At 44.2% G+C, this 19,285-nt stretch overlaps 1 protein-coding gene across 5 annotated transcripts in view; it reads right to left on the bottom strand.

Annotated features, from left to right (window-relative positions):
• IGF1R (insulin like growth factor 1 receptor) overlaps positions 1 to 19,285 on the bottom strand; it is a 310,252-nt gene that overhangs the window by 15,473 nt on the left and 275,494 nt on the right. For 3 of the 5 annotated variants that reach the window (XM_032175299.2, XM_058427622.1, XM_058427621.1), the window contains 7 exons: positions 19,035 to 19,194; positions 14,111 to 14,213; positions 13,469 to 13,539; positions 8,730 to 8,959; positions 8,358 to 8,468; positions 4,112 to 4,271; positions 393 to 522 (listed from right to left, as the gene is read on the bottom strand). In XM_032175299.2, the coding sequence (XP_032031190.1) occupies positions 393 to 522; positions 4,112 to 4,271; positions 8,358 to 8,468; positions 8,730 to 8,959; positions 13,469 to 13,539; positions 14,111 to 14,213; positions 19,035 to 19,194 (965 nt within the window). The remainder of the gene's footprint in view (positions 1 to 392; positions 523 to 4,111; positions 4,272 to 8,357; positions 8,469 to 8,729; positions 8,960 to 13,468; positions 13,540 to 14,110; positions 14,214 to 19,034; positions 19,195 to 19,285) is intronic. The other 2 variants (XM_032175300.2, XM_058427623.1) reach the window with 1 other exon arrangement.

Genomic DNA, 19,285 nt, shown 5'->3' on the forward strand with positions numbered 1-19,285 from the left:
ATAAAGCACTGTCTGCAATCTGAGGGTTAGATTAGGTGAGGCAGACACACAGTATCTGTTTATTGAGAAAGAGGAAAAGAGAAAGAAGGCAGGCAGAGGAGAAACAAAAAGAGGTGACGGCTTCTGGCACATCCCAGCTCCTGGAAACATAATCGGTATCTGCTGAAGACGGAAAGAATGTTGGTCCCACAAATTCTTTAAAATCCCACAAATGCCCTTCTGCCCTTAGCTAGCCCACTGACAAAAGGAACCCCTCAATGATGAAGTGTGGCTCTCACAACACTGAGCTAAGCTGGAAATGAACAGAGAAAGATAAAGCCCTAGAGACTAAGCTGGTGGGAAGTGCGGAGGCTGGGGGCTGCAGGCTGGCAATGCAGTAAAGGCTCTCATACCAGACGTCCGAGTAAGTGGTGAAGACTCCATCCTTGAGGGACTCGGGAGACATCCAGCGCACAGGCAGCAGCCCTTTCCCTCCTTTCCGGTAATAGTCTGTCTCATAGATATCTCGTGTCATACCAAAATCTGTAAGGGGAAGAGAGGGCGCAGAGTCACACGCTGGAGCAGGACCACTACTGTCATAGCAGAGGACACTACACTCATTACGTGTGGAGAGACACAAGGCAAGACACAAGACACGTCCCACTTTAAGGCGGCCAAATATTAGGGTTTGCAATTTTATAAGGTGGAGACAGTAAGGGATGATTAATCACATGATGAGCAAATACCAAGCAATCTCCACTTCTAATATATTTACAATTTGATTCCCTTAAGAAGTTAATTCCCTTATTGCATCTAACTGAGAGGCAGGCTGAGTGCAGTGACTGAACGCCTGTAATCCCAGCACTTTGGGAGGCCACAGCAGGAAGATGGCTTGCACCCAGGAATTCAAGATCAGCCTGAGCAACATAGCAAGACCCTGTCTGTATAAAAAATAAAAATAAAAAATTAGCCAGCTGTGAGTGGTGGTGTGCACCTGTGTTCCTAGGTACTTGGGAGGCTAAGGTGGAAGAATCACTTGAGCCCTGGAGGTTGAGGCTGCAGTGAGCCATGATCACAACACTGCACTCCAGGTTGGGTGACAGAGTGAGACCCTGTCTCGAAAATAAAAATAAGAAAAAAGGAGGCGGTGTAAAAATTAGAGTCCCACAATTTAAGAAAATATGTAGTACTGCAGAGACCAATGGTCATTTACACATGGTTTTAAAACCTGACCAAATAAACAGGAGAGTACAGATGCTTACTTAACTTGGTAGCACTGCCCCATCACTGGAGAAAATAATTTCACTGCTTAATAAGTGGGAAAATATTCAGAGTAACAATTCATGATGACAAAAGTACCCAGTTAGATGCCGAAGAGATGCTATTTACGAGGCCCCTGAAGCTATTACTCAATACCGTTTTTCAACATAATACTCCCACTCATTTTTGAAAATTTCTTCCATTTTCCATGTCTCCAGAAGATGCCACATAATTATGTCTGATGGCAGGTCCCTTTATAATCCTAAATTATTGCTGCTTTGTCACATTTTGATTCTGCACTCAATCATACAACCTTTTCTTAAGTGGACTCTTCTGTTCTCCTTCCCAGGAGAAAGGGCTGCTCTACTTCAAAATGCTCATGTATGTCTCTAACTCATGCCACAAAGAGGTAAGGCTACAAAAGCAAACACAAAGAGACCATAGTTCCTTGGACTTGAACCAACATAATTTACTTGTGCTATGCTAAGAGCCCTCAAACTGCCTCTGGTAAAATTACTTGTCATATTTGTCATCCATGAGATGCTGGGCATTGGGAAAACATCTTGAACCCTTGTGAAGAATAAAAATGAAGTGCGAAAGTGTTATCTGTGAATTAATCCAGTGACATGCAAATAGGAGATTTGCCTTTACTTGCACAAGGTGGAAAAGAAGGAACCCTATTAAAAAACACAAACGATCTTCCTCAGCACAAATGAAAAACTTGAAATTCTAGAAAGAAAAACCATGATTACAAAAACAATCACTATAAATATGCCACATGGTTCAACAGCAAACATGATCCCTGCTGATTTGGATTTAAAATGGCAATTGGCACAAAAAACACCTCTCTCAGGGTGACACACAGTGGGGAGAAACTGAGTCCTTCCCACGTGCCAGGAGGGTGGGAAGAAGACGCAGACAGCAACTGCCATCTGGAAAGGCCCTGCCCCATGCCAGGCATGTGCTGCTGCTTTCCTGCACCAAGTCCTTCTCATAATCCCATGGGGTCTGTTACATTATCACCCTATTTCCGAGGTGAGGAAACTGAAGCTCCCAGATGTAAGGCACCTGGCCCAAGTCTCTCATCCATTAGTGGCAGAACTGGCCCACCTCAGGCCTACCTGGCTCCTCAGTCCCTGTGCTCTCCCCTGCACTGGGAAAGGGGAGCTGGCTGGCATTTCCATGGGGACAATCTGAGTTCTACAGAGAGGGAAGGAGGAGGGGAAGGAGAAACGAGCTGGGTGCACAAAGGAAGCCCAGCCAGGGACGCGGGCAGCTCTTTCCCGGGAGCCCTGAGGCAGGACGGCCTCTTCGGACTCCTTTGCCTCTCTGAGGGCTGCCCAGCTTCACAGGGCACCAAACGTGAGGACGTCTCAACGTGCCAAACCTAGGGACACACTGGCAGATCCTGAATGAGGAACTCTGATGACGGAGGGATGTGGGCTCTGGGATATGGCTCCATTTCAATATCTCTAGCTCCTACAGAGTAAAAAGAAAGACACTCACCCCTACTTTAGAAACCATTCTCAGCCGGGCATGGTGGCTCATGCCTGTAATCCCAGCACTTTCGGAGGCTGAGGTGGGTGGATCACCTGAGGTCAGGAGTTCAAGACCAGCCTAGCTAACATGATGAAACCCTGTTTCTACTAAAAATACAAAAAATTAGCTGGGCATGGTGGCATGTGCCTGTAATCCCAGCTACTCAGGAGGCTGAGGCAGGAGAATCGCTTGAATCTGGGAGGTGGAGGTTGTGGTGAGCCAAGATTGCACCACTGCACTCCAACTTGGGCAACAAGAGCAAAACTCCATCTCAAAAAAAGAAACCGTTCTCTAAAAGATTCTCATTGTTCACTAAAGGGGCTAAAACATTTCATTAAAACATCACTACTAAAGGAAAAAAATATGTTACTAAAGGAAGGTGAACACTTCCAGAAAAGGCAGTTCAAGAACTAGACACAGAGGTCCATTTGAAATAGCTTCTTTTGGGTGTTAAATCTCCCCTGCAGTTTCTCAAGATAAATATTTGGTATTTTCCTAAACTATCATCATATCATAGTGGGAAGATGAGAATCCTGGTAAAAGCAGGTGGTTTCCTGAGCAGCCCTGATGTTATGTGTGTTTTTATTAGGCAGATTAAAAGACCAAAGTAATAACACAAACCTAAAAGCTGAAGTGAGTTTTAACCATTGCTCAGAAATTCAATCCAACCCCTTTTTCTGGTGTGACAGTGGGTGGTGGCAACAAGGGGGTCTAACCAGCAGGCTGGTCAGCTAAGAGCAGGACAGCAAGTGTTGTGAGAGAGTGGTCGAGAGCTTGGAGGCTGGCCAACCCCGGCCGTGAAACCCAGTGAGCAGTGATTGTCCCTCACCTAAGGGACTGCCATGTCAGCTCCTGCCACTGCTCCTGCTCCGTGCAGAGGCTTCGTCATTAGGGTAGCTTGCCTCTTAGAAAACAATGTGGGTCCCTGGAAGGGGAGCAATGCTCCTTATAAGCTAGGAAAATTGGAGGGATGAATGCAAGGTTGGACAGTGAGTTTTATTCCCAAGTCAAAATCTCCTGAAGACACTGTCTTAATTATTTCTGTAACCAGTGCTAAGAAGTGTTCTACCAAGAAATGCCTCAAACGTCTGGAGAGCCAGCCTCAGGGACCATGCCCAGTATCTGAACCACCATATCCATGAGCTATCAGCACTGGGACCGACCGCGCCAGGTTTGTGACCATCAACTGGAGACAATCACCTCATTCCCAAGAAAGAGTCTGTGCACTCAAGGGACACACTAGAAAACCTCTCCAGGGGCAGACTAATGCCAACAAGGTCCTCAAAACACCTGAGTTTAGTTCTTGCCCAGACCTGGAAAGCTAAGGACACACCTCCGATTTTGACTGTGAAATCTTCGGCTACCATGCAATTCCGGGCAGCAAGGTCTCTGTGGACGAATTTGTTGGCGTTGAGGTATGCCATGCCGTCTGCAATCTCTCCGGCCATCTGAATCATCTTGCTTAGGCTTGGAGGTGCTAGGACTGGATTATTCTGTTGGAGATTTAAAAAAATTCACATGAGAATTTTGGATTTTTTTTCCAGGCCAATTTCTTTCGAGGTTTGCATAGCATCTTTGTTCAATCTGGGCACCGTGGGTTGTTTATGCTAAGAAACCAGGACTTGCTCGGAAGGAACAAACCATCATGGAGAGCATGGCACCTGCTTGCTCCCCGCAAGCTCATCTGCACTTGCTCCCTGACCACACCCCAGCTGGTGAGGGAAACACCAATTTTCACTCTCTAGGACCAGCATGTTCTATTTTGGCTAGAGCAAAATTTTTTTAAAGTGAAACAAGCCATTTTTGGTAGTAAGGATTCTCAGTTACTCAAATTCCTATTCGTTTATATGTTCCTTTTATTTCCATCACCAAAGTACAGGTAAGAGAAAGGAGAGCACGTTTCAAAGGCCGCGTGGAAGTAAGCAAACATGTTTCCAAATGGACGTGGTATATTTTATTTCCCATAAAAGCATCGTTATAAATTATTTAATCCTTTTCTTTCCCTTCAACCTTCTTCTAAAATACAAAAATACCAGGATTATTTTTTCCACCTTACAATGTGGCATTATTTTTTTTCTGTGGGCATTACGGAAGACAAGTCCTTGGCAACTGAAGTCCAGCTGAAGCTCGTCTTGGAGGAGACCGGGAATAAGTAACATGGATAAGCATCTCCTATTTTGCAGAGGACAGCAACATGCTGGCTTTGGAATTAAAAAGAATTACCCCTAAATAATACATCCATTTAGAAAAAAGTTTTATATAAAACACATGCCCAAGTCTCTCCATCCTAAAACAATCACTAGTCCCTAACTTTAATGCTACCTTTTATTTTTGCATATACAAGTGCAATAGACTCTACCTTGGTTTTCCTGACCACAAAGCATCTCATACAACACTGCAAAGCCACAGGGCTCTGATAGGTCCCATACCTGTAGGCTGGCCACCAGATGAGCATGCCCAGGCTTTTCCACATGGGGTATCACAATTGTTTCACTGATGAGATGATGACCTGGGGCCATGCACAGAAAGTGCCCAGTGGTGCCTGGCACATAGTCAATGCTCAGTGCTAGTTTCTACGGAAACTTACTTTCTCTCTCTGTCTCTGTCTCTCTGTCCCTCTCCTCTGTGTCTCTCTCACTCTTTCTTTCTTTCGAGATGGAGTTTTGCTCTGTTGCCCAGGCTAGGGTGCAGTGGCGTGATCTCAGCTCACTGCAACCTCCACCACCCGGGTTCAAGTGATTCTCCTGCCTCAGTCTCCCAAGTAGCTGGGATTACAGGTGTGCACCACCATGCCCACCTAATTTTTGTATTTTTAGTAGAGACGGGGTTTCACCATGTTGGCCAGGCTGGTCAACTGTTGCCCTGTGAGGTGCTAGTTTCTACGGAAAGCTAGTATTTGGAATCAGTATAACAACTCCTCTGTACTTCTTGGTTGGTTCTCTACACTCAGCGACACAAACCTTTGAATTCTGAACAGGCTGTCAAAGCTGTCTCTTGGTGACTTAAAACACTTACCACGTGGTTATCTGGGGAAGCAACATTAAGTCACTGGGGGTAAGTCCAAATCACTACTTTTTAGGGCTTTAGATATGTGTGATGCATTAGGAAATATGCACGTGAAATGTAAAGTTTATGCTCACGATTCTTAAATATTACAGTATGACGTATATGTGTTATGAAGTGGTCATTTATAATTGCCGTGAACAACAAAATCAACAAAAGCACTCAATTTTAAGCACGGAGAAAGAGAGAGGGCTGAAATTTTGTCAATTCACGGTGTTACACTACCATTCTTTCCTTTAATTTGGTTAGAGCTATTTAAGACAAGTATACATATACACACACTCGTAGTGAGATGCATAAGTGAATCTTAGTCAGGGGAGCAGGTTGAATACAATGAAACTGCAGGGTAAGTGCACACATTTTATTACTTGACATGAGCTAGAAAGAAAATTTAAATCTGACCAATCTAAAGGTGAATTTTAGTTCTGAAAGGGACTTCAGTAATCTTGTCCCACCCTCTTATTTTATATTGAGGACACTGAGGCCCAGGAACCTGCAGTGGCTGTCTGAGGACCACAGGCGGCCAGCCGCAGAGCCAGGACCAAGGCCATGTGTTCTGAATTTTTATTCTGTGCCTGAAACTGGGGAGAAAGGGAGTGAGTTTCGGACTTTTCAGAGGTGCCTCAATCGATGCTGGCAAGAAATACTTTGCCAGATCTCTAGTTGCCTATTTCATCAAGCTTTTCTCCTTCATGCTGTTTTGTGTATTAAAGTGAACCAAGGGCCAGGCGCAGCGGCTCACACCTGTAATCCCAGCACTTTGGAAGGCTGAGATGGGTGGATCACCTGAGGTCAGGAGTTCAAGAACAGCCTGGCCAACATGGTGAAACCCCGTCTCTACTAAAAATACAAAAATTAGGTGGGCATGGTGGTGCACACCTGTAATCCCAGCTACTTGGGAGACTGAGGCAGGAGAATCGCTTGAACCCGGGTGGTGGAGGTTGCAGTGAGCTGAGATCACGCCACTGCACCCTAGCCTGGGCAACAGAGCAAAACTCCATCTCGAAAGAAAGAAAGAGAGTGAGAGAGACACAGAGAGAGGGAGAGAGACAGAGAGACAGAAAGAGACAGAGACAGAGAAAGTGAGTGAACCAGGAAGAGGCACTAACACCCAGCGGTGCTGGGGACCAATGCCTGGCAGAACAGAGGGTGGGAGTTTTGTTAACCATCCTGCTTGGAGCCCCAGTCCACACTTGGCCCCAAACACCATGTGCTGTAAATAAATGAAGTCATATGTGAACAGGTGTTTGGAACTGAAATTAAGAAACTGTCACTTGGGAGATGATTAAGGTGCCGATTCAAAGAACATTTAAAAAAAAAAAAATTAAGCCCAAATGAAGAACAGCAAAAGAATTTCCAAAGGGGCCAAGAAGAAGAAGTTACTGCTTCTAAGGAATAAAAGCAGACACACCGCTTACCCAGTAAGTAGCAAAGAAAGGGTCAAAGGGAGGACTTCAGACCCACGGAGGCAACCAAATGAAAATGCAGTTGCTGCTGGCTTTATTTCTCAGCATTTATCTCCCAGTTTATTTGTAGAATTAATTACTCAAAAGTCATGCCCGTATATGTTAAAAAGCTGGCCTGTGGGTTAATACTACAGAGGGGGGAGACACCACGGTGGCTTTTAATGAAAAATTGCATAGGACTTTAGCAGGTTTAGAATTTGAAGCTCCTAACTCAAAGTGAAATTTTTAGGAAACTAAGCAGAAATCCTGCAGCTGAGGTGGGATCATTCGTTCAAAAGCGCAAGCAAGACACTGACTCTGGATCAATCCTGAAACGTGGACGTAGAGTTTGAGGAAACCAGATTCCCAGTGGCAAAGACATGGACTGCCAACAATGCCGGCGAAGGGGGCTGTGTGTGGGGAGGGGGTTTATGAATGAGTGAACATCTTGCGCACAGAGCTGGGTGGGAAATCACCCAGCAACTGCCCAGATGCAAGGGCAAGAATCCAGGCAGCTTAACCTTGAACTGTAACACACATTTATTGACAGAGTGCCTGCCACAAATGCGGCCCTGAGCCACACACTTGGACTGAGATGAAAAGCTAAACACAATAGGTGGAGGGGGGACACACTCCAACAACAACACAACACAACACAACGAGAGAGAGCGCATGCCAGGATGTGAGTCAAGCACATCGAGAAGTTAGCAGAGGAGATAGTTACTGGAGTGGGGCAGGAAAGCTTCGGGGAGGGAGTGGCACTGGCCTGGCTTGGCAGGTGGACACTGATGTGGGGAGGGGACTGGGGGCGGAGGGAATGCAGGAACAAAGGCACAGAGGGGCTCAGCAGAGGCAATCTAAGGAACAGGAAGTTCCCCTCACGAAGATCAGAGTCCGACTCTAGTCGGGAAAATCCTTTGCACAAATGACCTATAACCGAGTATGCGGTAACAAACACTGGATGCTGGAAAGTAAACTGATTTAAAGACACAGCATTTCCTTGCAGGGAGGTTCTAAAGGAAAGAGAGCGGGCAAGGCAACATGCCAATACTGGTGCAAATGAAAACTGACCTCCATTTCTGGCCTCAGAGACCGCAGATAACTTTTGAGATCGCCCCGTGTCATCAGTTCCATGATGACCAGTGTTGGCTGGCCTTGGGACACCACACCCAGCAATCGCACCTGGGAGGAATCAAAAAGAGAAAGACTCAGAGGGTCAGGGTGGCCCTGGCTGGTGCCTGTGTTGTCTGGAACTGTCTCTGTGGTGCTGCGGCCTGGTCTGAGCACAGGGGTCTGAAGGTAACAGTGAGGTAACGGGGTAACTGTCTAGAAGGCAAAGGCAAGACACCAAACTCACGGGTCCATGTAGCCAAGAACATACTGGGAGGCTTGTGATACCCTCTCCCTGTGCTGCATTTTGGCTTTTCAGGAACTTTCTCTTACCACATGGTGACAATTGAACTCCTTCATCACAGAAGCTTCGTTGAGAAACTCGATCCTTTCACGCATGCTTGCGGCCTCGTTCACTGTTTTAATGGCCACTCTGGTTTCAGGTTCGTCTTTCACCACACCCTTGGCAACTCCTTCATAGACCATCCCAAACGACCCCTGCCCAAGTTCCCGGCTCATGGTGATCTTCTCCCGAGCCACCTCCCACTCATCAGGAACGTACACTGGAGAAGAAACCGTAATTAAAGCAGGTACAGAAACAAGCCCTTAGACAGAACGTGCTTTGGGGGAACTCTAAGCCAAAGAATATAAGATGCTGCTTCCTTAAACCCACAAAGGAGAACACCAGGAGGCGATGGCATGGCTTGCTCTCAACTTTCCACATGCTATAGATTTGAGTAAGAAAACTGTACAGTCAGTACTAGTATTTCAAATCTCTGAGGATTTCAAGATAATTTGAGGATATTAATAGATAGAAGGACCAGAACAAAGCAAGAAGTCTAGTATAGGAAAGAAAGCAGTTGTTTTTTAAAAATTTCTTTTCATCACATAAAAATACATTTTTGAAAAAAAAAACAAATTAACCATAGGGGATAGAGAAACTGAATGAAATGGTCAAGCAGGATTTTACCCATCTTCATCAACAGATTAAAATGCAAATGTAAAAAGGAGGAGAGTGGTAGGGAGAGGGAAGAGTTCTTACGCTGGGTTGGGAAAAAGGCCACAGTCACATATGAGAGGTGATGATGGTGCATGCAAGGTCCTACTTCTTGGATGAATCCAAAAGAGGCGTCAGGGTCCTCAACACAGATGCTATGCCTGGGTTATCTAACATGGTAGCTGGTCCCTACATGGGACTCCTGAGCATTCCATGTGGCTAGTCCAATCTGAGACATGCACATGGGATTTCAAAGATTAGACCAAAAAAAAAAAAAAAAGTGAAATTTTTAGGTAACTTTAATACTGATTGCATGTTAAAATGGATATTTTGGATATACTGGGTTAAATGAAACGTATTATTGGAACTAAAAAACATTATTAAAATGCATTTGATCTGTTTCTTTTTACTTTTAAAAAATATGGCTACTAGGAAATTTGCAGTTACAAAGGTGAACTGCATTATTGGTAGGATTACTCTAGTCAAAGTGTCCCCCAGCCTTGGCTTTGACGGCTGGATCCCTGATGAGGTGCAGAAGCAACTGAGCTCTGAGACTGAGGGAGAGACCTGGTGGTGCCCAGTGTGGAGAGGCAATTAGGCAGCTGTGAGCAGAGGCGTTTCCAGGGCTCTGGCCTGGGCTCTGTGAACTCACAGACCTTGACCAATGGGTAAGGATCCGGGAGGAATGCACAGTATACACCAAGCCTGAATAGGATTTCTTCTCCAGTTTCTGTTTAGATTCGATCTGGTTTAAGAAAATAAATGGGCCGTGTGCGGTGGCTCACGCCTGTAATCGTAGGTCAAGATGGGAGCATCGCTTGAGCCCAGGAATTTGAGACCAGCCTGGGCAACATGGCAAAACACTATCTCTATTAAAAAATTAGCCAGGTGTGATGGTGCACACCCGGAATCCCAGCTACTCAGGGGGCTGAGGCAGGAGAATCGCCTGAGCCCAGGAGGTTGAGGCTACAGTGAGCTGAGACTGCACCACTGCACTCCAGCCTGGGCAACAGAGTGAGAACCTGTCTTAAAAAAATGAATGAATGAATGAATAAATATTTCTAGGCAGGAAGGAAGGCAAAACAAAGAGAAAGAAAGGAAAAAGGTTGGAAAGAAAGAAAACAAAACCAAACAGAGGCTCAATTAATTCTACACCTCCAAATGGGTAGCGTAAAAATGAAAATGAAATCAACCTATTCCATAAGATCCATATGAAATGTAATTCCTCTGATGCTGTCTGCTAATGTCCTCGCCTGACGGGACTTGCCACCAGGCTCTACCACACACTGACTGTGGGAAGGAGGTGGTCCTGGCTCAGGAAGTGGAGATGGTGCCTGTTTTTGCGTTCATGCTTTCAGATGCTGACCCTGGGCCTGTGGCTGGATGTGAGAGGCTGACAACTGTATCCCAGCATCTCCACATCCCAACTATCGACTCTTAAGTGATGTCTCAAAGGAGAGATGTTCATTATAAATTAGGCCCAGGAGGGGCACCATCACTGTAGGCCTCTGAGGGGTGTCCAATATGAACTTCATTAATCATCTTCAGTTTTCTTTCCTATACATTTTTGTATTTCAGTCCATATGTTTCAAGGGTTTCACGAATGGAACTCTGCCCTCCAGCTGGCATACGTGGCTTGCACCCCTGAAGAAGAGGCGGGTGCTTGTCAGAGGAGAGTAAGTATGCAAGACAACCCAGGAGATAAGCCTCTTCACAATGCCCCTCAGAAAGTATAAAGAGTTCACTGTCTCCAGCCATTTATCTCTGAGAATCCAGGCTTGCTTTTAGTCAGAATTAACTATTTAGACTGCCATAAAACATGGAGTTAAAACCAATCACATTCATTCCCTGGGATGTCCCTGAAGTCAATACCCTCAATCCTTTTCTCTAAATTCAACCCAACAGCTCTGACTTTAAGCAGCTGTCCCCAGCACTACCAGCCAGGAGTGGTTTCTGTGCACAATGTTATCAGCACTTTCCTGTAGGGGATTTTCAATGTACTCTGGAGAATGGTGACATGCAGATTATAGCTTTGGGAAAAAGAAGTTTTTAAAGCACTTTTGAACTGCAATGTCATTCTGTTGCCCCTTGAGGAAACTGGCTATATGGTGCTTGTCAAAGGCCGAATAAATTAAATTCAAATAAGGTGACACTGTTCCCACCTGTCGGCCTGGGTGGCAATAAGTTTGTTTTTGTTGTAATGAAGTACCAAGATGTATCACGAAAGCATTCTAGAAGGACACAAAATGTGAATTCAAGTCACCATGAGAGCCATGAGAATCTGAATTTGTTGTATTGATGCTTTCTCTTCCTGGACACTTCACAGTCAAAAGCTACACACACCAACCTCTAGTGCTGCATTTCAAAGCAGAATAGCTTCTCTGGTAGAGTCACTGTCCACCCTCACAGAGGGAGAGAGTGGTCTTGCCTTGTTCCTATCAATTCCATTATCTGGGATGACTCCCTTCCTTACTGGTTTTCTTTTTAGAAGCTACTATTCATACAAACAATGCGTATCTATCTTCTTGCTGGATTTTAAGAGCCAGTCTCGCTCTATAGGCTGTAGTGCAGTGGTGGGATTCTAGCTCACTGCAGCTCTTGGGCTCAGGTAATCCTCTCACCTCAGTCTCCCGAGTAGCTGGGACTACAGGCGCATGCGACCACATCTGGCTTTTTTTTTTTTTTTTTTTCAAAAGGGAAAGATCTTCTCCACAAGTAACAACTCTTATAAGTCTGGTGTGCATCTGTCCAGAATATTCTCTCTGCCTTATATACACACACATACAGATGTATGTATATATTACTATTAAAAAAACAACTTTGTGAGACCTTTATGTAGACAGAAATAATGTCATTATTCTGCACCTGATTCCCATTTGGAGGAGGCTGCTTTTGCTTGACTTTATTATAAACTGAATTAGAAATTATTACAGAAACACAGTAAAACCCTACATAGTATAACGGTGTTTTCACATTATCAAAGCATTTTCTTATGTTTTCTCATTTGATCACAACAACTAGAATAATCAGGTCTCTTTATTTCACTTCTCCCGCATCTACTTTCACTTCTCCCGAGGCAAGAAGACAGCAAACACTTTTTCTAAACGTACTCACTCAACGTCATGCACTGATTTATTCATTTGATGAATCTGGTCCAGCCCCTCCTGCAGGCTATTTCCTTGCCCGCCCGGGGGACCTCACAGCTCCTTCCACAGTGATTCCATTCTCCTCCTGACTTCTCAACTGTCTAGCTATGTGAGCCTGCACAGGTTTTTTCCCTGAGCTCATTTCCTCACCTGCAGATGGGCATTAAGAAAACTCACCTTGCAGGGGTTTAAGCAACAAATGGGACGGTGTCTGTAAAAGCCCCTAGCAAAGTGCCAGTTAAGGGTCCTAGTATCACTGGACTCAGTGACCAACCCCTCACCCTAATCCAACTCACTCAAAAGGTCTGGATATAAAAATACTAGAAAGAAAAGAGCAAAAAAGGAAATAACCATTGAGGATCACTCAACTTCCACGTCAGACCTTCCCAGCCGCTTAACTGAATGGCCCTCATTAGTTATCACCAAAGGGAATGTGAATGAGCCACGAGCGTATGACCCTAGTCGGAAGGGAATGACAGAAAAATTCCACGATAAAAAAAGCAGAGCTGTAATTCATCAAAGACAATTATAATGAGATGATACTCAAGCTGAAACTAGTTTAAAAGGACTGTTTTGTCAGCTGCAGCATATCCTCTGACTAGATGTTAACAATTAAAAATCTGTTTTCATTCTAGCATAACATCTCAAGCAATTAAGTAAATTGATTACTGTGCTGGCCGCATTCATCTCTAAAGCCTGTGTTTCCTTGGGGCACCCCACACAGTCCCACAAGTTTTGACATATTCACTGAACTGCTGAAAACTTTGATTAAAAAAAAAAAAGAAAGAAATATTAATGAAGACAGATCCAAGGCCAAAGGTAGCTCAAAATAATGCAAACCTCCTTCCTTTCCCCAATTAGCAACCCTCCTGAAAGCTCCCGATCTACCTCCCCTGCACGCCGGCAGTGCTGGTGGCCTGCACTCTTACCATCCGCAGCGCTGAAGTACTCCGGGTTCACAGAGGCATACAGCACTCCATTCCCCAGCCTGCTGTTATTTCTGTCAAAAAGATTAAATTTACGTTAACAAAACCCCACCTCCATACATTTCTGTATATACTTTCATCTTCGCTACAACATTTTCATTTATTCTGTCTCACACGGTATCAGGAGAGGAGAATGGGGAGAGCTTAGTGTTTACAGAAGCTCTTGTCTACATTCTCAATTCAGGCCTGGGTGGGCCAGCAGACATTTGCTAACACATCTTCTGGCTTCCTCAGTAGCCTGAGATTAGAGCTTTTTAAGAAACATGTTTCTTTACTTCATTGGAAATAAAAAGGCTTATTTGATTGGGAAGGCTAGTGCATTACGTTTGGAAAAGTATGCATCAGCAGCAGTATCTGTGTACCAGAGGAGCCAGCCAGGGGAAGGTCTGTACTATCAAAAAATTATTTTGGCTGTTGTTAAAATCATTAGAAAAGGTTCTCTTTTCCTGGAAGAACATTTGATGGGAAAATCAGGTTTTCCAGTCCATAAAATATTTCCTTGAAATCTTCAAAAATATTACCTTCACTCACATTCAAATCATCAAACCACTTAGCCACAGAGTCATAACTTCGCACATCACTGACCTCTTTCTGTGGAAGACGTACAGCATAATCACCAACCCTCCCACGATCAACAGGACAGCGACGGGCAGAGCGATGATCAGATGGATGAAGTTTTCATATCCTGCTACAGCAAAGAGGAGGAAATGATAAAATATCACCAGGTGAACAATCTGCTCATTTCATTTTTTTTACATTCAGTCAAAAGTATGAAAAAAAAACCTGTATATTCATTTATTCCCCATCATACAGTAAGAATTCCTGAAGGTAAATGGTGTCAGAAATAGAACACGGCAAACAAACAATTATTTGAAAAAAGAGTAAATATGTGCAGACTGAGGCATATACTCATTTTTTAAAGTACAGTATATTCTGGTGTAATCGTTTCAATGACAGACTGAAGAAAACTAATCTTTGTATGCAGTTTAATGACTGTTAGTGAAAATGCATACATTTGACACTAATTTCCCACATCCCACAGAATGTTCCAGGGTTTGGTCCATGTCCCTGGTACCCAGCCTAGCATCTGCCATACAAGTGTTGGTTCTGATGGTAAGCGGTCTTTGTGATCTCACACCTGTCAAAGGACTCAAATGCTTGCAGCAGCAAGCATTCTATTTCTAATAAATAGAATGAAAATTTCTATTCATTTTCATAAAATGAACAGAAATTCTTACATCTATGTATAGTCTACATCTATGTATAGGTCAAGTCCTGCTGGCCTTAATCTTTGAGATAGTTCCATAGACAATTTAAAATAAACACACACACACATGCACACACTGGATAACACCCCTTTCCAATGCTGCTGCAAACATTTGAGTCCTGTTACAAGTCTAAGACCACAGAGGCCACTAATCATCAGAACCAGCACTTGTATGGCAGACGCTAGGCTGGGCACCAGGGACATGGACCCACACCCTGTACATTCTGTGGGACATGGGAAATTAGTGTCAACAGGTAGCATGATAACTAGAAAAGTGGACTTCACATATGGCAAGGATTCAGCGAGGAAGGGAGAAGAGAGAAGAGAGTCAAGGGAACCTCCCCAGGGGAAAACTTCTTGATGATATGCTTTCCTTGGGCGTTGCAGGGAAATGGCTTTCCTAGAAAATGATGATACTGGACAGAAGTCAGGGCCAGCTCACAAGGGACCCTGTCCAAGCTAAGCAGTTTCAACCTCATTCTGCAGATTAAAAGGAGCCAGCGAAAGCTTTCAGGCCCAGCAGTGAACTGATCAGATTCGAGTTCCAGGGAAATGGCTGTGCTGAGGACAGACCGAGGGACTTGGCAGTAAGAGAAGGCACTGACATGTCTTAGAGAACTGGGGGGACATGCCATGTCTCCAGGGCATGCTCTGCATTACCCAGTTCAGACCTACAAAGTAGTCATCGATCCTTGTCTTTACACCAGGCAGACTCACAGAGATGACCCGGCTTGGTAAGCCATGGCCCCAGGATGAGGTTCATACAGTATGATAGCTCATACCATCCCCCCAGGGCGAGTGCCCTGGAGTCTGAGCTGTGGCGGTGCTGGTGGTGACAGAGGGCTGGATTCCAGAGACATTTAAGAGGCAGAATCCCTGAGGCTTGGGTTGGAATGAAAAGGGGGTGGCTGGAGAGAAAGAAGAGTGAAGGATGCTGTGAGGTTCCTGGCTTGGGTAACAAATGGATTACCAGGCCACTGACTGAGCTAAGGGGCAAAGGAGAGAAGAGGCCTTTCAAGGGCAACAACGGTGATTTTGGTTTTGGCATAAGGAATCTGAGACCTGAGACATCCAACTACAGATGTCTGTGTGGAAATGGGCCTGGAATCACTGGATCAAGTTAACATTAATCCTAAGTCCCCTATCAATGATTATTTTGCCATTAAAAACTGTGATCATGGTTACTCTTTAAAGACTACTAAAGCTGTTTTAATTTTTTAAATGAAAAGTATTTTAATTGAAGAAAAAACCTATTTTTATTGATATTGTATCTCTCAAAATGGATGCAGGCTCCAGCATCTTGTAATTCCTGAAAACACTCAGAGGTGATCATTACCAAGGGGAAGCTGGCAGATTTTTCTTTCTTCCCCTGAAGCCCGCTGTTTACATCACTTACACTACTGGTCAGGCTGTACTGTGTTCTTTTTGAGTTTCACATTTCAACAGGGACATGGAGAAACTGGAACACATCCAGAGAAGAACAAAATGATTAAATGGCTGGGAAACTGGTGTATGATACTGGGCTACAAGAAAAGGCCAAAAGACCTGAGATTATTTCATCTGGAAAAGAGAAGCCTGAGGAGTAATTTAACAGTATTCAGGCACACAAGGAGTTCCTAAAAGGAAGGCAGTTGTCTGAAAGCTTCCAAACCTTCCATCTCCTCTGAGGATTAAATAAGAGGAAATGAGACTAAACTGTAGCAGTACAGAGTCTTGTCTGACATAAGGAAAAATTTCTCAACAGTAAGGCCAGCACGCAGATCCAATTTCCCTGCAGTATGTGATAACATCTGCTGGAAAAATTCCATAAGAAGGACTCCCAATTTCCCACTGGCATCCTGGCACTTACAAGGTTAAAAATGGAGCAGCAAAGGCAGACAGGAACATGTCATGTCACCAAAACAAGCTGAGTTCACTCAACCCCAGAAGCCAAGGTTGCTGTTTCACAGATCACAGACCCCCAAACTAGGATCTGTTTCTAGGAGATGGAGGGGAGGAAAAAGAGGAGGGAAGGAGGCTGGGGAGAGAAAGAGAAAGCAAGCAAGCCACTACTCTGGACAAGGTTGCAGGAATATTATGAAGGTTCTAGGCGCTGCAAAGGTGGCACAGACTAACTGGTTGAGACTAGGTTAACTGGACTAGATGGGAGAATTCAGACTATTTTAACTGACAAAATTATCTGCCTAAACATCCATTTGCCCCTAAAAACCTGAACCCAGGAACAGTGCCAGGCACATAAAATGTTGGCTCAATATTTGCAGTTCTATTCACCCCCATCCTGCTTTTGCTGTCTGTATTAGGATTTTCAGATATCACAAACAGATTAGAATATCCAGGTGACTACTGGAGATCTTCTTTTGTTTTTCTTTAATTAATTTTAATAAACAAAAATTGTATATATTTACCATGTACAACATATTGTTTTAAAATATGTATACATTGTAGAACGGCTGAATTAGGCTAATTAACATATGCATTACATCACTTTTTTTGTGCATGGTGAGAACACTTAAAATCTGTTGTCTCAGCAATTTTTAAGAACACATCATTATTACTGTCATCATGTTGTACAACAGATCTATTGAACGTATTCCTCCTATCTAACTGAAATTTTGTATCCTTGGACTAACATCTCCCAAAATCTGCTCCCTCACACTCAGCCCCTGGTAACCTCCATTCTACTCTCCATGAGCTTAACTTTTTAGATTCCACATTATCAAAAAGATCATGTGGTATTTGTCTTTCTGTGTCTGGCTTGTTTAACTTCATGTCCTCCAGGTTCATCCAGGTTGCCACAAATGACATTTTTTTTCTAATTTATGGTAGAATAGTATTCTATAATGTATATGTACCAGGTTTTCTTTATCCATTCATATATATAGTGATGGACATTAGGTGGATTCCATGTCTTGGCCATTGCAAATACTGCTGCAGTGAACATGGGAGTGCAGAGAGCTGTTTGACATACCGATTTCATTGCCTTTTTAAATATACTAGAAGTCAGATTGCTGGACCTGTTGAGTGTGTTTTTTTTTTTTTTTCTTTTCTTTTTTTTTTTTTTTTGAGACGGAGTCCTGCTCTGTCACCCAGGCTGGAGTGCAGTGAGCGGCATGATCTCGGCTCACTGCAACCTCTGCCTCCCGGGTTCAAGAGGTTCTCCTGCCTCAGCCTCCCAAGTAGCTGGGATTACAGGCGTGCACCACCACCCCCAACTAATTTTTGTATTTTTAGTAGAGACAGTGTTTCACCACGTTGGCCAGGCTAGTCTCAAACTCCTGACCTCAAATGATCCGCCCAAAGTGCTGGGATTACAGGCCTGAGCCACCGTGCCCGGCCGAGTGCATGTTTTAACGTGTCCAGATCTGAGTAACAGAAATGTGGACACCAGGAAAGATCAGCCCACTAGATCCAAAAGTGTTACCACTAAGCGAGGCTGCATTGCTATTTTATGTGTTATGCCAAATTTGATCCCATTCCATGAACATGAAATAATCTTAAAAACTGGGTTTCTAATAAGAAATAACAGAAACTCAATACAGAAATAATTTCACCAAAATATTAAGTTTTGCTGGTCAAACAACAAGTATGTGGCCCTTGTTGTCCTTATACATCTTATAATTTGTTTTAAAATCTGAAGTCATCACACAGAACAGCCTACGAATTCTGTCTTGTTAATGACTTGAGCATAAACTCACATTCCTCAGTCTCTGTGCCAAAGGGTGAGCATCGTACATTTCCAATGCATGTGGGGGCTTTAAAAGGGCAGTGGAGGGTCTGCGATGCTACCATGGAGATTCTTGCCCTATTCGTTACACCCTTTAGGATTTCAAGCCCTGAATGTGAGCCCTATCTAGCTTTACTGACCAAGTAGGAGGTGGAATGGTCAATTCAATGCTTTATGTCTTGTTAAAAAAAAAAAAAAAAAAAAAAGGTCTTTGAATATAAGCCAGGTTGAAAGCAACGGTCTCCTCTGGCTCTCCAGTGGTTGCACCACCTCAAAAGAGAGGCTCAGATCCTCCCCCTTCCTGCCACATGAGGTAGGGGCCCAAAGCTCAGCATCTGCCCTGCCCAAGCTTTCACACACAGTGCCGGTATGTGCCGGTACCTTAGCATGACCCTTCTGGAAGCTGGCCAACTCTATTTTAACAGAAAATAAGACAGCCATAAACACTCAGGCTGTCCTAATCCTGGACCACCCTGCTTTCAGTTTTACCACGTTTCTTCTCCCTCCACAAGCCTTACTTTTGGCCTGGACATAGAAGAACACAGGATCTGTCCACGACCCATTCCCAGAGAGAGATGTGGCCTGAATCCGGGCTGTGTAGTTCCCCGGGTTTAGCCGGTTTAGCTTGGCCCCTCCATACTTCCTGTATTCCTGTCTGGACACACATTCTCGCTGATCCTGGGGAAATAAAACATACATGTCAATTTCCCATGAATGCAGGAGAATCTGGGGCCTGCCAACTAAACTCACCACACTGGGGACCCAGCTG

Source organism: Hylobates moloch, unplaced genomic scaffold, assembly GCF_009828535.3.
Source record: "Hylobates moloch isolate HMO894 unplaced genomic scaffold, HMol_V3 SCAFFOLD_14, whole genome shotgun sequence".
Taxonomy (NCBI): domain Eukaryota; kingdom Metazoa; phylum Chordata; class Mammalia; order Primates; family Hylobatidae; genus Hylobates; species Hylobates moloch.